Below are 22070 nucleotides of genomic sequence, written 5' to 3' on the forward strand. Positions count from 1 at the left end.
AGCTGTGCTGGAGACAGGGTTTTGAGTATTAGCAGTACAGACTGGCTGGGTGTACGCAGTACGTTGTGTGGAGCATGCCGCTTGATATGATTAGCCAGTCAGTCACCAGCATTACAAATAGAGCTTTACCCTTAACTGTTGGTCATTATTTAATTGGTGCTGGAGCACCAGTTGGCTATTTGTTTCCGGACGTGTTGTCACCAGAGTAAGAAAACATCACTATGTATGTGTGCAGAGAGTGAGCCCATGGACACCGAACAGTCATGTAGTCCATCGTTTTCTCACTTTCGTGAAGGGATATACTAGGTAAAGCTCCCCTGCTCACCTTCAAAATGATGGGCTGAATGGCTCTTTCTGTGCCATCCTGATCCTATGAAATGGTGACGGTGAGATCCCTCAGATCCCAACCAAGGATCAGACTGGTTTAAAGTCCACAAAGGGTACTGCTGGCATCAACATCGAGTTTCTATGACCAGCTTGGGCACTGGGACGGTCAGGAGATTGGGGTGGGAGGGTAGCGCTCAAATCCCGACAACCTCTCAGGACCCAGGAGGCTATGACTGACACCAGTGCCCTTCTCGAGCGAGGGAGTGTCTGTGCCGAAGGTGAGGAGGGGACGGCTCTGAAGTGAAGGATGTCCCCCTTGGTTATTTTTTGGACCCCACAAGAGTTCCCTCCTTCAGTGCAGGGCCCTGATTTCCCTCCGCGAGTTGGGGTGGGGGAGTGTAATTCCGTGAATCCAAAACCCGCTTCTGGATTGTTCGCCTGTTCTTGAGCGAAAGCCGTTGTGTTGCAGAGGCTCCGCGGTTTGAGTCCATCATGGAGGACATGTTGGTGAGGCCAGAGGAGACAGCAAGACTGGCTGTGGTGGTCGAAGGGAAACCCTTACCAGACATTCTCTGGTTTAAGGTAAATCTCTCAGTGACTCGGGGGGGGGGAGGAGGGGATTCCGGGAGGGGTGGACACAGGGAGGGGGTCAGGGGAATGGGGACTGGGGGAATAGGGATGGGGGTCAGGGGATCAGAGGGAGGGGGACAAGGATGTGGGAGATGAGGGGTTGGGGGACGGGTTGGATGAGGAAAGGGAGATCGGGGTTAGGGGACATGGGGGAGGGGGCACGGGGGGTTGGGTGACATGGGGAGGTAGAACAGGGAAAGAGGGGTGTATGGGACGGGGGGGAAGGGGGCTAGGGATGGGGAAGGGGATTTCAGGAGACAGGGGGTGGGGTAGATGAAAGGAGGGGGAGCTGGAGCAAGGGGAGGGTGAGCCAGCTCCTCCAGGGGAGCTGATGGACATCTGGTGGTGTTGAGCCGCGGGGAATGGGGGAACAGGTTGGCAGGAAGGTCACGGATAATTCCTGGGAGTTGAGAAGATGAAGGACTGAATTCCAGGCTGATGACTTCTTGGCCCCTCCCACACAGTGACTCCAGCCAATGACTATCCTGGAATCTTCACACTGCCCTCCAGCCAATGATTGACCAGATCTCACCCCATCCCCTCTCCTCCACCCCTAAAGACACTGATGGACAAGCTACAGTCTATCCCCATGGGTCAGTTGTAGAGTCAGAGAGTCATATAGCAGGGTCCAACCACTGACTATGTTCCTAAACTAATCTAGTCTCATTTGCCTGCGTTTGTTCCATATCCCTCTAAATCTTTCCTATTGTGGTATCTGTCCAAATATCTCTTAATTGTTGTAACAATACTTACCTCTACTACTTCCTCTGGCAGTTCATTCCCACACATGAACCACCCTCTGAGTGAAAAGGTTACCCCTCAGATACCTTCTAAATCTTTCTGCTCTCACCTAAGAAAAATATGCTACCTAGTTTTGAAATCCCCCACCCTAAGGAAAAAAAAACCTTTGCTTTTCACCTTATCTATACCCTTCATGATTTTATAAACCTCCATAAAGTCACCCCTCAACCTCCTACGCTCCAGGGAAATAAGTCCCTGTCTATCCAGCCTCTCTTCATAACTCAAATCTTGCAGTCCTGGAAACCTTGTAAATCTTTGTTAAATCTTCATCAATTTAATAATATCATCCCTATAACAGGGCGACCAGAACTGTACATAATATCCCAAAAGTGGCCTCACCAATTTCCTGTACTACTCAAGATGACGTCCCAACTCCTATACTCAACAGTCTGAGTGTGAAGGCAGGTATGCTAAATGCCTTCTTCACCATCCTGTCTACCTGTGATGCAACTTTCAAAGAACTCTGTACCTGAACCCTGAGGTCTCTGTTCGACAACACTCCCCAGGGCCCTACCATTAACTGCACGAGTCCTGCCCTTGTTTGTTTTACCTAAATGTAACATCTTGCATTTATACAAATTAAACTCCATCTGCTATTCCTCAGCCTATTGACCCATTTGATCTTGATTTTGCAAACTTAAATAACCTTCCTCACTGTTGACTATGCTACTAATGTTGGTGTCATCCACAAACTTATTAACCACACTTCTCCTCCAAATCGTTTCTATAAATGACAAATAACAGTGGATTGAGCAACAATTCCTGTGGAACACCACTAGTTACAGGCCTCCAGTCCAGAAAACAACTCCCCACCAACAGCCTCTGTTTCTTACCATCAAGCCAATTTTGTACCCAATTGGCAAGCTTTCCCTGAATCCCTTGTGATCTAACCTTACTAACCAGTCTATCATCACTGCCAATGATTGATATATTTCCAGTGTCTACCACATTGACCCTCCAACCAATGGCTGGCCAGGACTGTCCTAGCCAATGGGTGACCAGGAGTATTGTATCCATACCGTCCCTCCAGCCAATGGGTGAATAACTTGGCCTTGCTCTTTGTTTTGAAGGATGATGTGGTACTGATGGAGAGCAATCATTTGTCCTTTGTTTACGATGACAGTGAGTGTTCACTGGTCATTCTCAATACCACCGAGTCAGACAGTGGAGTCTACACCTGTACTGCAAAGAACCTGGCTGGAGAGGTGTCCTGTAAAGCAGAGCTGACCATTCTGAAAGGTAAGCAGCTGAGCAGCAAAGGCCATTCACCGAATGAATTGAATTGAATTTATTGTCACGTGTCCCGAGGCACAATGAAAATCATTGTCTTGTGAGCAATACAGGCAGATCACAGAGTTAAGTAGCGTAGATAGTAAATAATAGGTAAACAGCAGCAAAAACAGAAACACAGGTACAGGCAAATGTTAAGAGTTTGTGACTCCATTCAGTATTCTAACAATAGTACGGTAGAAACTGTTGCGAAACTGGCTGGTGAGTGTGTTCAGGCTTCTGTACCTTCTTCCTGATGGTAGAGGTTGTAGAAAAACATTGCCAGGGTGGGATGGATCTTTGCGAATGCTGGCGGCCTTTCCTTGACAGCGGGCCTGGTGCAGGGTGGTCGGATGGGTCGTGGGCACCACATAGTTTGCTGCCTTCATCCAGTAAGTTGGTTTTGAGGATGGGAGGAGCTTCAAACCTGTGAGTTTAGATAAAACAGAGTTATTAGTAATTTTTGAAAGCATGCTATTAAGTTTAAAGAGTGTAGAACAATGATAGTACTGTGTGGTGACACCGGGTGGGAGCAATCTACCAGACTCAGTGTGTTGTATTTCAGGTGATGTCGGCGTCTCTGGTAAGTCCAGCATTTGTTGCCCAAGCCTAATGGCCTTTGAACTAAATGGCTTACTGGGTCATTTCAGAGGGCAGTTAGGAGTCAATAACATTGTGGGTCTGGAGTCACATGTAGACCAGACAGTTTCTCTCCCAGAAGGCCATTAATGAACTCAAAGAACACAGAACATTACATTACAGCGCAGTACAGGCCCTTCGGCCCTCGATGTTGCACCGACCTGTCATACCAATCTGAAGCCCATCCCACCTACACTATTCCATGTACATCCATATGCTTGTCCAATGACGACTTAAATGCACTTAAACTTGGCGAATCTACTACCGTTGCAGGCAAAGCATTCCATACCCTTACTACTCTCTGAGTAAAGAAACTACCTCTGATATCTGTCCTATATCTATCACCCTTCAATTTAAAGCTATGCCCCCTCGTGCTCGCCGTCACCGTACTTGGAAAAAGGCTCTCCCAGTCCACCCTATCTAACCCTCTGATTATCTTATATGTCTCTATTAAGTCACCTCTCAACCTTCCTCTCTCCAGCGAAAACAGCCTCAAGTCCCTCAGCCTTTCCTCGTAAGACCTTCACTCCATACCAGGCAACATCCTAGTAAATCTCCTCTGCACCCTTTCCAAAGCTTCCACATCCTTCTTATAATGCGGTGACCAGAACTGTACATAATACTCCAAGTGTGGCCGCACCAGAGTTTTGTACAGCTGTAGCATAACCTCATGGTTCCGGAACTCAATCCCTCTGTTAATAAAAGCTAAAACACTGTATGCCTTCTTAACAACCCTGTCAACCTTGGTGACAACTTTCAAGGATCTGTGTACCTGGAACCGAGATCTCTCTGCTCATCTACATTACCAAGAATCTTACCATTAGCCCAGTACTTTGCATTCCGGTTACTCCGACCAAAGTGAATCACCTCACACTTGTCCGCATTAAACTCTATTTGCCACCTCTCAGCCCAGCTCTGCAGCTTATCTATGTCTCTCTGTAACCTACAATATCCTTCATCACTATCCACAACTCCAACGACCTTAGTGTCGTCTGCAAATTTACTAACCCACCCTTCTACGCCCTCATCCAGGTCATTTATAAAAATGATGAACAGCAGTGCACCCAACACTGACGCTTGCATTACACCACTAGTAACTGGACTCCAGGATGAACATTCCACATTAACGACCACCCTCTGTCTTCTTTCAGCAAGCCAATTACTGATCCAAACTGCTATATCTCCCACAATCCCATTTCTCCACATTTTGAACAATAGCCTACTGTGGGGAACCTTATCGAACGCCTTGCTGAAATCCATATACACCACATCAACCGGTTTACTCTCATCTACCTGTTTGGTCACCTTCTCAAAGAACTCAATAAGGTTTGTGAGGCACGACCTACCCTTCACAAAACCGTGCTGACTATCCCTAATCAAATTATTCTTTTCTAGATGATTATAAATCCTATCTCTTATAACCTTTTCCAACACTTTACCAACAAGTGAAGTAAGGCTCACTGGTCTACAATTACCAGGGTTGTCTCTACTCCCCTTCTTGAACAGGGGAACCACATTTGCTAACCTCCAGTCTTCTGGCACTATTCCTATAGACAATGACGATTTAAAGTTCAATGCCAAAGGCTCAGCAATCTCCTCCCTGGCTTCCCAGAGGAGCTAGGATAAATCCCATCCGGCCCAGGGGACTAATCTATTTTCACACTCTGCAGGATTTCTAATACCTCTTCCTTGTGAACCTCAATCCCACCTCAATCACGCCTGTATCTCAGTATTCTCCCCGACAACATTGTCATTTTCTAGAGTGAATACTGTCGAAAAATATTCATTTAGTGCTTCCCCTATCTCCTCTGACTCCACACACAACCTCCCACTGCTATCTTTAATTGGCCCTAATCTTACTCTCGTCATTCTTTTACTCCTTTAATACCTATAGAAAGCCTTAGGGTTCACCCTGATCCTATCCACCAACAACTTCTTATGTCTCCTCCTGGCTCTTCCGAGCTCTCTCTTTAGGTCTTTCCTGGCTACCTTCTAACCCTCAAGCGCCCTAACTGAGCCTTAACATCTCATCCTAATATAAGCCTTCTTCTTCCTCTTGACCAGAGATTCCACTTCCTTCGTAAACCACGGCTCCCGCGCTCTACAGCTTCCTCCCTGCCTGACAGGTACATACTTATCTAGGACACACAGGAGCTTTTCCTTGAATAAGCTCCACATTTCTAATGTGTCCATCCCCTGCAGTTTCCTTCCCCATCCTATGCTTCCTAAATCTTGCCTAATTGCATCGTAATTGTCTTTCCCCCAGCTGTAACTCCTGCCCAGTGGTATACACCTATCCCTTTCTGTCACTAAAGTAAACATAACAAAATTGTGATCGCTATCACCCAAAGTGCTCACCTACTTCCAAGTCTAACACCTGGCCGGGCTCATCACCCAGTACCAAATCTAATGTGGCTTCGCCCCTTGTTGGCCTGTCTACATACTGTGTCAGGAAGCCCTCCTGCACACACTGGACAATCGACAGGGTTTTCCCAACAATCAACAATGGATTCACGGTCACCATTAGACTCCTAATTCCAGATTTTTATTGAGGTCAAATTCCACCATCTGCTGTGACGGGATTCCAACCTGGATTCTGGATTAACAGTCCAGTAATAATACCACCAGGCCACTGCCTCCCCATTTAAGACTGTGCTTAAAGGTATTTCAAGCAATAGATGGTAGAACAGGCCACATGGTCTCTCTGGCTCCTGTTCCCTGTGTTCAGTGACGTGGGCAAGGCTGGGTAGATCTCCCATTCTCTTCTTGCCTCACTGTGGCAGAGGACACTGACGCCAGGCAGCTGAGAGTGCAGCAGGAGAAGGATCTAGATGTGACCTTGCAATGGCAAGGCATACAAGGCAACAGGGAAGGTGAGGACTGCAGATGCTGGAGATCAAAGTTGAAGAGTGTAGTGCTGGAAAAGCACAGCCGGTCAAGAACAGGAGAATCGATGTTTTGGGCATAAGCCCTTCATCAGGAATGAGGGCAATGGGCCAAGTGCTGGGAAATGGGAATAGAATAGTTAGATGGCTGTTTTTGACTGGCACAGACTGAATAGGTCAAAGGACCTTTTTCTGTGCTGTAGGCCTCTATGACAAATCCACGTCTAACCTATCGAAGGCTATAAGTGGAAGAACTCTAGGAGATCTCTAGCCTCCTGTTTCTGACTAGAACTGTTCAGTCCCTTTATGAAACACTCAGAGCTGCAGTAAGAGCCACTAGCTCACTGACCTTGTTGTGTTAATAGCTGTTGTGATATTTTCTGGCAACATCACTGTGCCCTCGATCGTTGCTAACCTGGTTTGAAGCCAGCCATTGCTGTTGTCAGGGTAATGAATAGTTGGCTGGCAGGCTGTGATTTTTGTGAACTAATCAGCTCAGACCTGAGTCAAGCTTCTGTCTCGAACACGATGAGGAGCAATGGGTCTCAGGAGACTGTGCTGAGCTCATCCGAGGAATTATCATTCCTGCTCCTTCTAATGGTTTCTCTGGAATGATTTGGCCCTGCGACGGGAATGGGGGTGGGATGGGGGAGGGGAGAGTGTCGAGGACTGGGGAACGTGGACAAGGATATATGGATTGTATTCCAAAGCCAGGATGGGCAGAAAGTGAGAGGTTAGCACACTCCATCAGACAGGCCAGCAACACCCCGTCCACTAGCACGACCTCTAAGCTGGGGGACTGGCAAGCTCAGTTGGCCGGATGTCTGGCTTGCAATGCAGAGTGCCAACATCACTGATTCAATTCTCGCCCTGCCTGAAGTCAATGCAAAGACCTTCGTTCCTCAATCTCACTCCGTGCCTGGAGGTGTAGTAACCCTCAGGTTTAACCCCTCACCCCCACCTCCAACTGTTATGTCTCTCTCTCCCTCTCTACAATGAGAGACCAGCCAATGACCGTCAGGGAACAAGCACAGTGATCACTCAGTGGGAGCAATGTCACTGGATAAACAATCCAGGCATCCCCCCCTCCCTGCCCAATTGGAACATGGGTTCCAAATCCCACCATGGCAACTGGTGAAATTTAAATTTAACAACCAAGAATCTACGATAGTCACCACAGAAACCATGTCTTGGGACTATAAGGAATAGGAACAGGAGTAGGCCATTCAGCATCTGTTCCTCCATTCAATAGGATCATGGCTGATCTGACATTCCTCATGTCCACTTTCCTGCCCTTTCCCAGTAACCCTTGATTCCCCGACTGATCAAGGATCTCTCCATCTCAGCCTTCAATATACAGAAGGATTCTGCCCCCACAGCTCTCTGTGGTAAGGAGTTCCAAAGACTCCCAAACCTCTGAGAGAAGAAATTCCTCCTCATCTCAGTCTTAAATTGGTGCTCCTTTACTCTGAGGCTGTGCCCTCTGGTCCTGGACTCTCCCATGAGGGGAAACACCCTCTCAGCATTGACCCTGTCAAGCCCCTTAAGAATCTGGTATGTTTCAATGAGATCACCTCTCAATCTTTTAAACTCCCAGTGAGTACAGTCCTAACTTGTTTAACCTTAGCACATACAATAATCTCTCCATAGCAGGGATCATCCGAGTGAATCTTCTCTGAACTGCCTCCAATGAAATGAAATCTTTCCTTAGGGCAGCACGGTGGCTCAGTGGTTAGCACTGCTGCCTTACAGTGGCACAGTCCGGTTTTGATTCCAGCCTTGGGAGACTGTCTGTGTGGAGTTTGGACATTCTCCCTGTGTCTGCGTGGGTTTGCTCCGGTTTCCTCCCGCAATCCAAAGATGTACAGGTCAGGTGAATTGGCCCATAGGGTTAGGTGCATTAGTCAGGGGGATGGGTCTGGATGGGCTACACTTCGGAGGGTCGGTGTGGACATGTTGGGCTGACGGGCCTGTTTCCATACTGTAGGGAATCTAATCTAATCTAATCTAATCTTAAGTAAGGGACCAATCCTGCTCACAGTGCTCCTGATGTGGTCTCCCGAGCACCTTGTACAGTTTGCAGTAAGACTTCCCTACTCTTATACTCCAACTCCCCTGAAATAAGGGCCAACATTCCATGAGCCTTCCTGATTACCTGCTATCCCTGTATCCTAGCTTTCTGTGTTTTGTGTCCAAGTCTCCCCTAAGTCCCTTTGTGTTGCAGCTTTCTGCAGTTTCTCTCCAGTTAAATAATACTGTTTTTTGTCCTCCCTTCCAAAATGAATAACCTTACATTTTCCCACAATGTAGTCCATATTCCACCTCTTCACCCACTTATTTAACCTATCAGTATCTCTCTGTAAATTGTGTTTTCCTGATGCTTTATTCTTTTCCAGAGAAAATTGGAAATGATGAACCTATGGATGATGAGGATACGATCTTGCGGAAAATGAGGCTGTTATCTGATTATTATGATGTGCATCAGGAGATCGGGAGGTGAGTGACACAGAGCGGCAGGGACATAACACTAAGGGCTGTGGGTGGTGGGGTGAAGGGGTGGGGGTGGGGTGTTTTCAATTTTAAAATCAGTTCTACTGCTCCAGCTAATCAGAACACTTGTGAAATTTCTCAATCAAAGACTGAATGATCCGTGAAGGTTTATTTATTATTTTCATAGACTATGGGTATTGAGTCATAGAGTCATAGAACACAGAAACAGACCCTTCGGTCCAACTCGTCCATGCTGACCACATATCTTAACCTAATCTCGTCCTATTTGCCAGCACTTGGCCCATACCTCTCTAAATCCTTCCTATTCATATACCCATCCAGATACCTTTTAAATGATGTAATTGTACCAGCCTCCACCACTTCCTCTGGCAGCTCATTCCATACTCGCACCACTCTCTGCGTGAAAAAGTTGCCCCTTAGGTCCCTTTGAAACTTTCCTACTCGCTCTAAACCTATGCCTCTAGTTCTGGACTCCCCACCCCAAGGAAAAAACCTTGGCTGGTCACCCTATCTATGGTCCCTCATGATTTTATGAACCTCTATACGGTCATCCGTCAGCCTCTGACGCTCCAGGAAAAAGAATCCCAGCCTATTCGGCCTCTCCCAATCACTCAAACCCTCCAGTCTCAATAACATCTTTGTTATCTTTCCTACACCCTTTCCAGTATCCTTCCTATAGCAGGGTGACCAGATTTGTATACAGTACTCCAACTGTAGCTTCCCCAAGGTTCTGCACAGCCACAATGTGACGTTCCAACTCATGTATTCAATTCTCTGACTGATAAAGTCAAGCATGCGAAACATTATCTTCACCACCCTGTCTACCTGTGATGCCACATTCAAGGAACTATGTATCTGCACCCCTAGGTCTCTCTGTACAACAACACTGCCAGGGTCCCATCATTAACTGTCTAAGTCCTGCCCTGGTCTGTCTTACCTCACATTTATCTCAATTAAACTTCATCTGCCACTGCTTGGCCCATTGGCCCGCCTGATCAAGATCCTGTTGTACTTTGAGATAATCTTCTTCACTGTTCACTATACGTCCGATTTTGGTGTCATCTACAAACTTATGAACCATATCTCCTATACTTTCATTCAAATCATTTATGTGAATGATAAACAACAGGAGGCCCAGCCCCAATCACTGCGGAATATCGCTGGTCACAGGCCTCCAGCCCGAAAAACAACTCTCCACCACCACCCTCTTGCTCCGACACAGCCAATTTTGTATCCAGTTGACTAGCTCTCCTTGGATCCCGCATGATCCAACCAGTCTACTGTGTGGAACCTTGTCGAAGGCCTTGCAAAAGTCTGTTTGTCTGTATGGATTATTGAAGAGTCATAGAGATGGATAGCATGGAAACAGACCTTTCGGTCCAACCCGTCCGTGCCGACCAGATATCCCAACCCAATCTACTCCCACCTGCCAGCACCCGGCCCATATCCCTCCAAACCCTTCCTATTCATATGCCTCTTAAATGTTGCAATTGTACCAGCCTTCACCACATCCTCTGGCAGCTCATTCCATACACGTACCACCCTCTGCGTGAAAAAGTTGCCCCTTAGGTCTCTTTTATATCTTTTCCCTCTCACCTTAAACCTATGCCCTCTAGTTCTGGACTCCCCGACCCCAGGGAAAATACTTTGCCTATTTATCCTTTCCATGCCCCTCATTAATTTTGCAAACCTCGATAAGGTCACCCCTCAGCCTCCGACGCTCCAGAGAAAACAGCCCCAGCCTGTTCAGCCTCTCCCTATAGCTCAGATCCTCCAACCCTGGCAACATCCTTGTAAATATTTTCTGAACCCTTTTAAGTTACACAACATCTTTCCGATAGGAAGGAGATCAAAATTACACGCAATATTCCAACAGTGGCCTAACCAGTGTCCTGTACTATTCATATACCCATCCAGATACCTTAAATGATGTAATTGTACCAGCCTCCACCACTTCCTCTGGCAGCTCATTCCATACTCGCACCACTCTCCGCAACATGACCTCCCAACTCCTGTACTCAATACTCTGACCAATAAAGGAAAGCATCTGCCACTTCTCAGCCCATTGGCCCATCTGGTCCAGATCCTGTTGTAATCTGAGGTAACTCTGTCCACTACACCTCCAATTTTGGTGTCATTTGTAAACTTGCTAACTGTACCTCTTATGTTCGCATCCAAATCATTTATGTAAATGACAAAAAGTAGAGGGCCCAGCACCGATCCATGTGGCACTCCACTGGTCACAGGCCTCCAGTCTGAAAAACAACCCTCCACAACCACCCTCTGTCTTCTACCTTTGAGCCAGTTCTGTATCCAAATGGCTAGTTCTCCCTGTGTTCCATGAGATCTAACCTTGCTTCTCAGTCTCCCATGGGGAACGTTGTCGAACACCTTACTGAAGTCCATATAGATCACATCTACCGGTCTGCCCTCATCAATCTTCTTTGTTACTTCTTCAAAAAACTCAATCAAGTTTGTGAGACATGATTTCCCATGAACAAAGCCATGTTGACTATCCCTAATCAGTCCTTGCCTTTCCACATACATGTACATCCTGTCCATCAGAATTCCCTCCAACAACTTGCCCACCACCGAGGTTCCCTGGCTTGTCTTTACCGCCCTTCTTAAACAGTGGCAACATGTTTGCCAACCTCCAGTCTTCCGGCACCTCACCTGTGACCATCAATGATACAAATATCTCAGCAAGAGTCCCAGCAATCACTTCTCTAGCTTCCGACAGAGTTCTTGGGTACACCTGATCAGGTCCTGGGGATTTATCCACCTTTAACCGTTTCAAGACATCCAGTACTTCCTTCTCTGTAATCTGGACATTTTGCAAGATATCACATTCTATTTCCCTACAGTCTATATCTTCCATATCCTTTTCCACAGTAAATACTGATGCAAAATATTCATTTAGTATCTCCCCCATTTTCTGTGGCTCCACACAAAGGCCGCCTTGCTGATCTTTGAGGGCCCTATTCTCTCCCTAGTTATCCTTTTGTCCTTAATATATTTGTAAAAACCCTTTGGATTCTCCTTAATTCTATTTGCCAAAGCTATTTCATATCCCCGTTTTGCCCTCCTGATTTCCCTCTTAAGTATACTCCTACTTTCTTTGTACTCTTCTTAGGATTCACTCATTCTATCCTGTCTGAACCTGACATATGCTTCCTTCTTTTTCTTAACCAAACCCTCAATTTCTTTTGTCACCCAGCATTCCCTATACCTACCAGCCTTCCCTTTCACCCTGACAGGAATATACTTTCTCTGGATTCTTTTTATCTCATTTCTGAAGGTTTCCCATTTTCCAGCCGTCCCTTTACCTGCGAACATCTGCCTCCAATCAACTTTTGAAACATTTTGCCTAATACCGTCAAAATTGGTCTTTCTCCAATTTAGAACTTCAACTTTTAGATCTGCTCTATCCTTTTCCATCACTACTTTAAAATGAATAGAATTATGGGTCGCTGGCCCCAAAGTGCTCCCCCACTAACACCTCAGTCACCTGCCCTGCTTTATTTCCCAAGAGTAGGTCAAGTTTTGCACCTTCTCTCGTAGGTACATCCACATTCTGAATCAGAAAATTGTCTTGTACACACTTAAGAAATTCCTCTCCATCTAAACCTTTAACACTAGGGCAGTCTCAGTCGATGTTTGGAAAGTTAAAATCCCCTACCATAACTACCCTATTATTCTTACAGATAGCTGAGATTTCCTTACAAGTTTGTTTCTCAATTTCCCTCTGACTATTAGGGGGTGTATAATACAATCCCAATAATGTGATCATCCCTTTCTTATTTCTCAGTTCCACCCAAATAACTTCCCTGGATGTATTTCCGGGAATATCCTCCCTTAGCACAGCTGTAATGTTATCCCTTATCAAAAATGTCACTCCCCCTCCTCTCTTCCATCCCTTTCTATCCTTCCTGTAGCATTTGTATTCTGGAACATTCAGCTGCCAGTCCTGTCCATCCCTGAGCCATGTTTCCGTAATTGCTATGATATCCCAGTCCCATGTTTCAACCATGCCCTGAGTTCATCTGCCTTCCCTGTTAGGCCCCTTGCGTTGAAATAAATGCAGCTTAATTTATTAGTCCTACCTTGTCCCTGCTTGCCGTGACTGTTTGACTCACTTCTGTTCTCAGCTGTACCCGTCTCAGAATGATCTCTTTCCTCACTGTCTCCCTGGGTCCCACCCCACCTTACTAGATTAAATCCTCCCAAGCAGTTCTAGCAAATTTCTCTGCCAGTATATTAGTCCCCTTCCAATTTAGGTGCAATCCGTCCTTCTTGTACAGGTCACTTCTACCCCAAAACAGATTCCAATAATCCAAAAATGAGAATCCTTGTCCTATACACCAGCTCCTGAGCCATGCATTCATCTGCTCTATCCTCCTGTTCCTGCCCTCACTAGCTTGTAGCACCGGGAGTAATCCAGATATTACTACACTTGAGGGCCTCCTTTTTAAATTTCTACCTAACTCTCTGTAATCTCCCTTCAGAGTCTCAACCTTTTCCCTTTCAATATCGTTGGTTCCAATGTGGACAATGACCTCCTGCTGGCCCCTCTCCCCCGTGAGAACATTCTGCACCCTCTCTGAGACATCCTTGATCCTGGCACCAGGGATGAAAAATGTGGTGCTAGAAAAACACAGCAGGCCAGGCAGCATCCAAGGAGCAGGAGAATCGACGTTTCGGGCATGAGCCTTCTTCAGGAACGTCGATTCTCCTGCTCCTCGGATGCTGCCTGGCCTGCTGTGTTTTTCCAGCACCACATTTTTCAACTCTGGTCTCCAGCATCTGCAGTCCTCACTTTCTCCTGGCACCAGGGAAACAACACACCATTCTGCTTTTTCTCTGCTGGCCACAGAAACGTCTGTCTGTACCTCTGACTACAGAATCCCCTAACACAATTGATCTCTTGGAAGCTGACGTTGCATTTGAGCAAGTCTCAATACCAGAAACTTGGCTGTTTGTGCTACATTCCCCTGAGAATCCATCACCCCCTACATTTTCCAAAACAGCATACCTGTTTGAAATGGGTATATCCACAAAAGACTCCTGCTCTCACTGCCTACCTCTCTTACCCTACCTGAAGTTAATCCATCTATGTGACTGTATCTGAGACTTTCCCCCCCTTTCTATAACTGCCATCCATCACATACTGTTAGTCTTGGAGGTTTACAGCAGGAAAACAGGCCTTTCAGCCCAACTTGCCCATGCTGTCCCATTTTCACAATTAATCTAGCCCCATTTGCCTGCGTTTGGTCCATATTCCTCCATACCTATCCCATTGAGATACTTGTCCAAATGTTTCGGAAATGACAAAATTGTACTCGCTTCCACAACTACCTATGGTGGCCCATTCCAGACACTCACCACCCTCTGTGTGAAAACAATTGACCCTCTGAACCCTTTGATAACCCTCCCCTCTCACTTTAACCCTATGCCCTCTAGTTTTACACTCCCGTCTTGGGGAAATGTTGTTGGCTATCTACCTTATCTATGCTCCTCATGATTTTATACACCCTATAAGGTCACTTATACCTCTATGTCCCTCCAATGTTATATCTCTATAAGCTTTGTTTGACCTGCTGCTTTCACCCAGACTTGCTACACAGCATGCAGTCAGTTCAGTTACTCTGTGGCTGATGGTTTGGATAATAATGGTGTACGGGGAAATGGCAAAAAGGCAGGACTTCAGGGCTAGGTAATGGGCTGAATGGTCTCCTGCTATGCCATAACAATTCTATGATTCCATGAAGTGGGTGCTTATGCTTCACATCATAGAATAATACAGAAAAGGCCATTCGGCCCATCAAGTCTTTACTGCCATAAATATACCATGACCTAAACCAGTCCCACTTTCTCACATTAGGCCCATAGGCTTGAATGTTATGACACCTCAAAAGTTCATCCAAGTACTTTTTAAAGGTTCTGAAAATTCCCGCCTCAACTACTCTCCTAGGCAGTGCATTCCAGACTCCCACTACTCTCTGGGTGAAAAAGGCTTCCTCAAATCCCTTCTAAACCTCCAGCCTTTCACTTTAAAGTGATGCCCTATTGTTACTGACCCTTAGACTAAGGGGTGCTGAAAATGTGCTGCTGGAAAGGCGCATCAGGTCAGGCAGCATCCAGGGAACAGGAGAATCGACATTTCGGGCATAAGCCCTTCTTCAGGCTTATGCCCGAAACGTCGATTCTCCTTTTCCCTGGATGCTGCCTGACCTGCTGTTCCTTTCCAGCAACACATTTTCAGCTCTGATCTCCAGCATCTGTAGACCTCACTTTCTCCTCCTTAGACTAAGGGGAACAGCTGTTTTCTATTAATTCTGTCCTTGCCCATCATAATCACCTAACACCCCTTTCAGGTCAGCCCTCAGCCTTGCTCCATCTCACCCCACTACCATATCCTCCTATTCCTTCTTCCCTTCCCTTTATCCAGCTGCCCCAAATGCCCCCTGAGGGAGCCACTCCCACATTATCCATATTAAGGCCATTTCTCCTGCATTCTCAATCAGATTTATTACTGACACTTTTGACTCCTATAAGTCTGTAAGATAAAGGAGCAGAATTAGGCCATTCAGTCTGAACTGTCATTCAATCATGGCTGAGATGTTTCTCAACTCCATTCTCCTGCCTTCTCCCCAAAACTTTCTCCCCTTTACTAATCAAGAACATATCTATCTCTGTCTCAAATACACTCAGTGACTTGGCCTCCTCAGCCTTCAGCAGCAGTGAGTTCTACAGATTCCTCACCCTCTGGCTGGAGAAAGTCCTCCTCATCTCAATTCAAAAAGGTCATTCCTTCACTCTGAGGCTGTGCCTTTGGGTCCTAGTCCCTCCTTCTAATGGAAACATTTTCTCCACGTTCACTCTATCCAAGCCTCTCAGTATTATAGACTGATAGTGTCATGCAGGCACAAAAACAGACCCTTCAGCCCAACTCGTTCCATGTTGGCCAGCTTTCCCAAACTGAATAGTCCTATTTGCCTGTGTTTGGCCCACATCCCTCTGAACAGATCCCCCCCACTTCACATTTTCCATCGATTACAGACCCAGAATCCTCCAAATGCTCCTCCTATCTCTAGTCTCACTCGCCCTTTAGCCCTTGAGTCAGCACCGACAATAACAGCCACAGGAGGTGCACTAATCCCGATTTTTCACGTGGAAACATCCTTTTTATATCCTGCCCTGTCAGATTCTTCGATCAGCTTCAAGACCTCGGTCTTCTCTTCCCTGCAGCAGTCGGTTCAGCCAAACCGTGATAGTCTGAACCTCTCACTTCCTCTCCCTGCAGACAGGGGGTTGTGAGGCACTGATGCTACTGTGTGCCAGTTAGTTGTTAATCAGCATTTCTCTGTTTCCCTTCTCTGAAGGGGTGCCTTTTCGTGCATCAAGCGAGTGATGGAGAGGAGCAGCAAGTTAGACTACGCCGCCAAGTTCATCTCCTTCCGTGCTGCTCCGCGGGACGAGGCCGTGAGGGAGCTGGAGATTCTGTCCCAGCTCGATCACGAGAGGATTGTCTTCTTCCATGATGCTTTTGAGAAAAAGAGCAGCATTGTAATTGTCCTGGAGCTGTATCCTTTCACCATCCGTACTGCTCTCAGGACAGAATTTCTTTCACTCCCCCCCGCTCCCCCACCAAACCCCCGTTTCACACAGCGCCCACTCAGAGACTGGCTCCGGGGAACCCCTTTACAAAATGTGTTGGGGCCTAGTCAAGGGTCCAGTGGGTGTAGGGCACTCTGCTTCAGCCAGCAACAGAGTCTGACCCACAATGCCGTGAGCACCACCAGGAACTTGGGCAGGGAGGTTGCCCTGAACCTCATTGAACTCCATCCAACCGACTGAACTAACCCCCCCGCCCCCCAACCCCGAGTACATGCCTCTGGGGGCAACACTTACTTTTCCACACCATTCAAGCCTGTCCCTACTTGGTCACATCTGATCTGATTATGGTTTGAATTTAATTTCCCTGTCTATTTACACTCATATCATTGCCGTCTGAAGCTGTGGATATTAAAGACAGGAACATTAGGAAGCCATTCAGCCCATCAAGCCTGCTCCATTTCTTAAACTTTATTCACAGGATGTGGACATCACTGACCAGCCAGCATTTATTACCCATCCCGAATTGCCAAGAGGGCAGTTAAGAGTCAATCACATTGCTGTGGGTCTGGAGTCACATGTAGGCCAGACCAGATAAGGATGGAAGATTCCCTTACCTAAAGGACATTAGCAAGCCAGATCACGTTTTCTGACATTCGACAATGGATTAATGGTCATCATTAGACTCCTTTAATCCCAATTTTCTTTTATTGAATCAAATTCCACCATCTGCTGTGGTGGGATTTGAACCTGGATCCCCGGAACATTATTTGGGTCTCTGGATTAACAGTCCAACGATAATCCCACCAGGCCAATGCCTCCCATTATTCAGTACAATCGTGGCTGAGCGAATACTTCAATGTCTTTTATGCGCCCCCTATCCCTGTACCTCACGGGGAATCACAAATCCATCAGTTTCTACTTTAAACACGCTCAAAGACAACAGGCACAGCACTCTGTGGTGGAGAATTCCAAATTGGAGTAAAAGAAAATTCTCACCTCAGTCCAAAGTAACACCTCCTTATTTTTAAATTGTGACCCAAGTTCGAGACTCCCCAACCAGGGGAAATACCCCCCCTGTCTGTCCCTTTCAGTAGTTTCTGTGTGTCAAGGGGATTCTTTGAAAATTTAAGGAATACAGGTCCAGTTTTCCCAATCCCTCTTTAGTATTCCAGCATTTTCCCTGTCATGTGACTGACCAAGATCTTTCCTGCCCTTACTGTCCTTCGTTATTGTGCACTGGAAGGATTTACAGACTGAATCTCTCTGACTGTGCTGTGAATGTGCCTTCCTGGTTCAGAACGAGGCTTGAACCCAGATATTCTGGGTCACAAGTCACACGACACTATGTTACAGTCCAACAGGTTTATTTGAAATCACAGGCTTTTGGAGCATTGCTCCTTCATCAGGTTATTTGGTGGGATGGGGTTGCTGGGGGAGAAAGTGATGGTGATGGTACAAGTGATAGAGATGTGGAGCTCCCTTCCTCAAATAGTGGTCAATGCTAATTTGGTTGTTAAATTTAAATCTGAGATAGGCTTTTTCTTATTAAGTAAGGGTAGCAAGGGATATTGACCCGAGGCAGGAATATACAGCAAGGCTACAGATCCTATAAAATGGTGGAGCAGCATCGATGGGCTGAATTGCCTACTCCTGTTCTTATGTTGAAAAGTGAGGATAAGTGGAAACTAGAAAAGACATCAGGCAGGTCAGAGGGAGAGGTATCAAATCAGCAATTCAACCAATACCAGCCATGTTCCATATCGTCAGTGACAGGGAGCTTTACCCTCTATCTAACCCCGTGCAGTCCCTTTCCTGGAAGTGTTTGATGGGGGACAGTGTAGAGTGAGTTTTATTTGATACTGTTAAAGGCCTGAAGACTGCAGTAAAAGCGGAGTCTCTGCATCCTAATGGCATTACCTGACAGTCTGATGTAGAATTGTAGACTGTGTGTGGTGTGTAGGTGAGTGTGTGTGTGTGTGAGAATATGAATGTGTGTGTGAGTGACAGAATGTGTGTGTGTGTGTGTTATTGTGTGGAGAGTGTGTGTGTGTATGTGTGTGTGGTGAGTGAATGTGTTCCTGCCGGAATAGCAGCGGGTTTCTGATCTTGTCCGTTCTGAGGGATGGTGGGTCTCTCTCTCTCTCTGTCTCTGCCTTGACTAGGACTATAGCTGTGCTCAGGAGGAGCTGTTTGATCGCTTGGTGAAGAAACCCAACGTCTTGGAAACCGAGGTGAGTCTGAGGCTCAGTCCCCACGCGCCTCAGTCTGTCAAAGAGCACAGTAGCCAGAGGTCAGAGTCCATCCTAAACTGTGCTCATCCCGAGTCTTTCACCTTGTGTCCGATGTGGAATAATGTTTGCTTTTATGAAGGGTTTACTGATTAGTCAGACTTGCATTGATAATAGCGCCTTTCACAACCTCAGGTTGTCTGAAAGCAGTTAACATTCAGTGAAGTACTTTGATACAGTGCTGTGTTGTGCTGTAGGGATTCAACAGTCTAGCATGGCATCAATATCTCTGAATTCATAATCCACAGAGCCTGTTCTGGAACACTGGTTCAAATCTCGCCATGGCCAACTTAACTTAACACTAGGCTTAGTAATAGTGACCATGTAACCATTACCAGTCTCCTGGCCTATATGTGATTACAGACTCTTGCCTACTGTCTGAAATGTCCGAGCAAACCACTCCGTCTCAATAGACAGTCTTAATAAAGGAATGAAAGTCAGCCAGACACTGCACTGTTGACCCTGCAAAGTCAGACTTAGCAATAGCAGTGGGGGTGGGTTCCCAAATTTGGGAGAGCTGTCTCACAATGTGTCACACACTGAATTGTACCAAATACCACCACCATTTTCCCAACCCCACCGGCAGGACAGACCCAGCAGAGGTGGCAGCACAGTGGGGTACAGTCAGGAGGGCATTGTTCCAGGAGTCCTCAGCATTGACTCTGGACCCCATGAAGTCTCGTGGCTTCAGGTTAAACATTGGCAAGGAAACCTCCTGCTGATTACCATGTACTGTCCTCCCTCAGCTGAGGTACTCCTCTATGTTGGACAATACTTAGAGGAAGCACTGAGAGTGGCAAGGGCACAGAGTGTACTCTGGGTGGGGGATTTCAATGACCACCACCAACAGTGGCTGGGCAGCAGCATTAATGATCGAGCTGGTTGGGTCCTAAAAGACATCGCTGCTAGACTGAATCTGCGGCAGGTGGTGAGGGAACCAACAAGGGGGAAAAACAGACTTGACCTCACCCTTACCAAGCTGCCAGCTGCAGATGCATCTGTCCATGACAGTATCGGTTAGAGTGACCACCGCACAGCCCTTGTGGAGACAAAGTCCCACCTTCACTTTGAGAATACCCTCCATCGGGTTGTGTGGCACTATCATCGTGCTAAAAAGGACAGACTTCAAACAGATCTAGTAACTCAAGACTGGGCATCCATGAGGCACTGTGGGCCATCAACAGCAGCACAACTGTACTCCAGCACAATCTGTAATCTCATGGCCCAGCATATCCCCCACTCAACCATTACCATCAAGCCAGAGGATCAACCCTGGTTCAACCCTGGTTCATGCAGTAGGGCATGCCAGGAGCAGCACCAGATGAAGCACTGCCAAACAGCATAAGCAGCCAATGATAGACAGAACTAAGCGATCCCACAACCAATGGATCAGATCTAAGCTCTGCAGTCCTGCCACATCCAGTTGTGAATGGTGGTGAACAATTAAACAACTCACTGGAAGAAGAGGCTTTACTAAAATCCCCATCCTCAATGATAGAAGAGCCCAGCACATCAGGGCAAAAGATAAAGTGGAAGCTTTTGCAGTAATCTTCAGTTTCTGCAAAATCAGAGTGGATGATCCATCTCAACCTCCTCCAGCAGTCCCCAGCATCACAGATACCAGTCTTCAGCCAATTCGATTCACTCCATGTGATATCAAGAAACAGTTAGAGGCACTGGATACTGTAAAGGCTACGGACCCTGACAACATTCCAGCAATAGTACGGAAGATGTGTGCTCCAGAACTTGCTGCTCCCCGAGCCAAGCTGTTCCAGTCCACTTACAACACTGGCATCTACCCGACAATGTGGAAAATTGCCCAGGTATGTCCTGTACATAAAAAGCAGGACAAATCCAACTCAGCCAATTCCCGCCCCATCAGTCTACTCTCGATCATCAGTAAAGTGATGGAAGGGGTCAGTAACAGTGTTATCAAGCAGCACCTGCTCAGCAATAACCTGCTCAGTGACGCCCAGTTTGGGTTCCCCCAGGGTCACTCAGCTCCTGACCTCATTACAGCCTTGGGTCAAACATGGACAAAAGAGCTGAATTCCAGAGGGGAGGGGAGAGGGACAGCCCTTGACATCAAGGCTGCATTCGGCCAAGTGTGGCATCAAGGAGCCCTGGCAAAACTGGAATCAACGGTTATTGGGGACAAACTCTCTGCTGGTTAGAGTCATACCTGGATCACAGGGAGATGGTCATGGTTGTTGGCAGTCAGTCATCTCAGCTCCAGGACATCTTCGCAGAAGCTCCTCAGGGGAGTGTCCTAGGGCCAACCATCTTCAGCTGCTTCGTCAATGACCTTCCCTCCATCATAAGGTCAGAAATAGGGATGTTCACCGATGATTGCATAATCATCAAATACTCAGATTCCTCAGATACCGAAGCAGTCCATGTTCAAATGCAACAAGAACTGGGCAATATCCAGGCTTGGGCTGACAAGTGGCAAATAACATTTGTGCCACACAAATGCCAGGCTATGACCAACACTAATAAGAGACAATCTAATCACCACCCCATGACATTCGGTGATATTACCAACATGAATCCCCAATTTTAACATCCTGGGGGTTACCTTTGACCAGAAATTCAACTGGACTCACCACATAAACACAGTGTATACAAGAGCAGGTCAGAGGCTAGGAAATTAAGGTCCACAAATATCCCTGTAAGAATGATTAGTTATCTGTTTTTGTTTCTCTTTGAGTTTAAACAATGGCTAACCCTCCTATTCTTCATTAAAATAGTATTTATGTGATGGTTTGCATCGACCTAATGAAATTTCAGATTAACCTCTCACCCCAGAGATAGTATCTCCCACGGTGCAGCATTTCCTGTGAATGGCATTAGGAATGGCAGCTGGATTTTACACTCCAATTTAAGAAGTAGGTCTTGAACTCAGGATCCTCTACATCAATGGCATTAACTGCCACTGGAAGATGGTGGTCAGAGTACATTTTGAGGTGTTCAGTCATCGACAATTCCAAATTTATTTCCTAAGGCAGTCGTTTGGTCTTTTATTGCTCTTTAATTCATTCTCAGGAACAAATGGAGTTCAGATTCCCAAAGTGCCCCCTGTGAGATTTGAACCGACTGTGGC

At 46.6% G+C, this 22070-nt stretch overlaps 1 protein-coding gene across 5 annotated transcripts in view; it reads left to right on the top strand.

The window, feature by feature from the left end:
- spega (striated muscle enriched protein kinase a) overlaps positions 1-22070 on the top strand; it is a 396078-nt gene that overhangs the window by 271658 nt on the left and 102350 nt on the right. For all 5 annotated transcript variants that reach the window (XM_087989397.1, XM_087989394.1, XM_087989395.1 and 2 more), the window contains 5 exons: positions 797-909; positions 2829-2997; positions 8948-9047; positions 16445-16645; positions 18850-18910. In XM_087989397.1, the coding sequence (XP_087845523.1) occupies positions 797-909; positions 2829-2997; positions 8948-9047; positions 16445-16645; positions 18850-18910 (644 nt within the window). The remainder of the gene's footprint in view (positions 1-796; positions 910-2828; positions 2998-8947; positions 9048-16444; positions 16646-18849; positions 18911-22070) is intronic.

Source organism: Chiloscyllium plagiosum, unplaced genomic scaffold (assembly GCF_037043375.1).
Source record: "Chiloscyllium plagiosum isolate Xiang-an unplaced genomic scaffold, Cpla_swu_hap1 HiC_scaffold_7, whole genome shotgun sequence".
NCBI lineage: Eukaryota > Metazoa > Chordata > Chondrichthyes > Orectolobiformes > Hemiscylliidae > Chiloscyllium > Chiloscyllium plagiosum.